Here is a 2,655-nt window from a genome sequence, read left to right as displayed (position 1 = left end):
GTTTCATGCTAAAAACCCATCATGACTTTATGAAATTAGACCAAACATTCCAGATCAGTCCTATACTTCATTATCAAACTCTCGAAAGTCTCGAAATCAGATTTCGATATCTAGAACTAAATATGGACCTTTGGATCAGTACATGCTTATGCTAAAAAATGTCAAACACCAAACACATTAAAAACCCATCCAAAACTCATCCGAGCCTCGTGGGACCCCAACCAAGTATACTAACAAGTCCCAAAATATGATACAAACTTTCTCGAAGCCTCAAATCACAACAAACAACACCTAAACAATGAATCACATCTCGAATCGTACTTATGAGTTTATGAAATTTTCCAAATTCTATATCTTGTGTCGAAACTTATCAAATCAAAATGACTTCAAATTTTGCATGCAAGATGTAAATAACATAAAGGAGCTATTAAAATATCCAGAATCATATTTCGAACCCGATATCAATAAAGTCAACTCACGGTCAAACTTACCAAAAATCTTCTATTTTCCAACTTTCGCCAAAGTGCGCTGAATTGACCTACGGACTTCCAAATCAAAATTCGTACATACGCCTAAGTCCGAAATCACCATACGATCAACTCTTTCCATTTAAACTTCAAAATGAGAATTTTTTTTTAAATTTAATTTTAAATCTTTTGAAAACCAAACTCGGCCACACACACGGGTCATAATACATATTACGAAGCTGCTCGAGACCTTAAGTCGTTGAACGGGGAGTTAATTCTTAAAATGGAAGGTCAGATCGTTACATATAAACTCGTGGAGTAGCTCTTTACCCACTAGCCTGATTAGCTCCACTCGAACCCGCTGCTTGCATATTTCTAGGGATTGCACCTCTATTAGCTTGAGAATGAGTAGTGATAGGCTTTTGAACTGAGCCCTCTGTATGTGTAGAAGAAAGAGGATTAGGACAATCCTTCACTTTGTGATCCAGGATTATACAATTAAAACAAGCACCAGAGTCTCTTCTACAAGCACCATAGTGATTCTTCCCGCACAGTGCACAAGTAGGTATATAAGTTTTGCCTTGGCCATAAATTGGAGTACTAGCAGTAGAGAAATTTGGCTTATTCTGCTTATGATATGGTGACTTATGTGAACTTTCAATCTTGGAATAGTCAAACTTTTCCTTCTTGGATGGACCGCCACAATCTGAATCACCCTTCCTAAACTTGTTTTCTCTCCTACTAGCTTCTTCCTTGTCAATTCTTTTCCAAGTAAGAGCAGCTGAAACTAGCTTGGAAAAATCCTCAAGTTGCAAGATTGCCATAGATTTTCGGATGGAACCATTTAATCCTTCTTCAAATATTACGCACTTGTCCCTTTCATCATCAATAGTACCTCCAGCATAGCGAGAAAGCCTAAGATATTTTTGTTGATACCCTGCAATAGACACACTCCCTTGTCTTAAATTCAGAAACTCTTTTTTCTTAGCATCACAATAGACATGGGGGACATATTTCACACGAAATGCTTTTATAAAGTCATCCCAAGTAAGCACTGGAGATTTTTCTTTTGCATTTGGCACACTTACCCACCAATCATAGGCATCTTTTTGCAAAAGAGAGATATCATACTTAAATTTGGCAGCATTAGTATACTCTAGTCGTTCAATGACCCTCTCCATGCACTTGGGCCATTGTTCAACTACCGTGGGATGGGTAGTGCCTTCAAATTCAACTCCATCCATTTTCCTCATCTTCTAGAAATTCATTTCATTAGGTTCTGACATTGTCCCAGCCAAGTGACAAAAGAACTCAGCCATCTGCTAAAATGGAGGAGTCATAATAGGAGTACTATGACCCATTGCTATTGGATTATTGCCTACTTCAGATTCACTAACACGAGGATGGTTTACGTTAGGCAAAGATTCCTCATCTCCTCCCTAAAGGTGAGGTGGAGCATTATAGTGAGCTTGACTTTCATCAACAGACTCAATAGCTCTATTCGAAGGGGAGGCCAAATTAAAATTCCTATAAAAGTTAAGATCACACTGCATTAGGGACATGTACATGATGCATATGCACAAAGAATACAACAAATTACACTAAATAAGTATGCAAAAATTTATAATCTCCAAGCCATTTTCAAAAAAGGAAATAATAACAAATACTAGTTACAATCACAACAAAAACCCTACAATCAAAAACCTACGCTCTGATACCAAAATTTATAGCAACCCCCTAGGATGATGCCATTTATAAACACTAATGTAATAATTATAAATTTAAACATTCTTTTAATAACTTAAACTAGCAAAAAGTGTAAAAGAAAATATGCCCATGAATAAACTCCAACATACGACATCTCAACTTAGAAAAAATCTCATAAACATCTCTTTAAAATTTCAAGATAAAACTATTAAAAAATTCGGCAACATCTATTTAAGTTAAATTAATACTTTAAAATTTACCAAATACCTAGTAGAAGAATATCTTTTTCATACACCATCAAGACTCAAACTAAGCATAAAGTTCAACTCTCAATCAAATACAAGCTAGTTAAATCTACAAAAATAATCTCCCAAGTTCAATTCAAGTACCGAATTTAATAAATTATAAGACTTGGGAATAAACACCCCCAAAATAGTCAAATCATTCACCAAGATTAAGTTACCAAAATAATAGTGTCATG

The 2,655-nt window shown here is 35.4% G+C and overlaps 1 protein-coding gene across 1 annotated transcript; it reads right to left on the bottom strand.

Moving 5' to 3' along the window:
* Positions 1-793: 793 nt before the first annotated feature.
* On the bottom strand, positions 794-1,711 carry LOC109244009. The gene has a single exon (XM_019411035.1). The coding sequence runs from the start codon at positions 1,709-1,711 to the stop codon at positions 794-796; it is 918 nt and encodes a 305-aa protein (XP_019266580.1).
* Between the last annotated feature and the right edge of the window lie 944 nt (positions 1,712-2,655).

Source organism: Nicotiana attenuata, unplaced genomic scaffold (assembly GCF_001879085.1).
Source record: "Nicotiana attenuata strain UT unplaced genomic scaffold, NIATTr2, whole genome shotgun sequence".
NCBI lineage: Eukaryota > Viridiplantae > Streptophyta > Magnoliopsida > Solanales > Solanaceae > Nicotiana > Nicotiana attenuata.
This window is presented reverse-complemented; position numbering and strand designations above follow the sequence as displayed.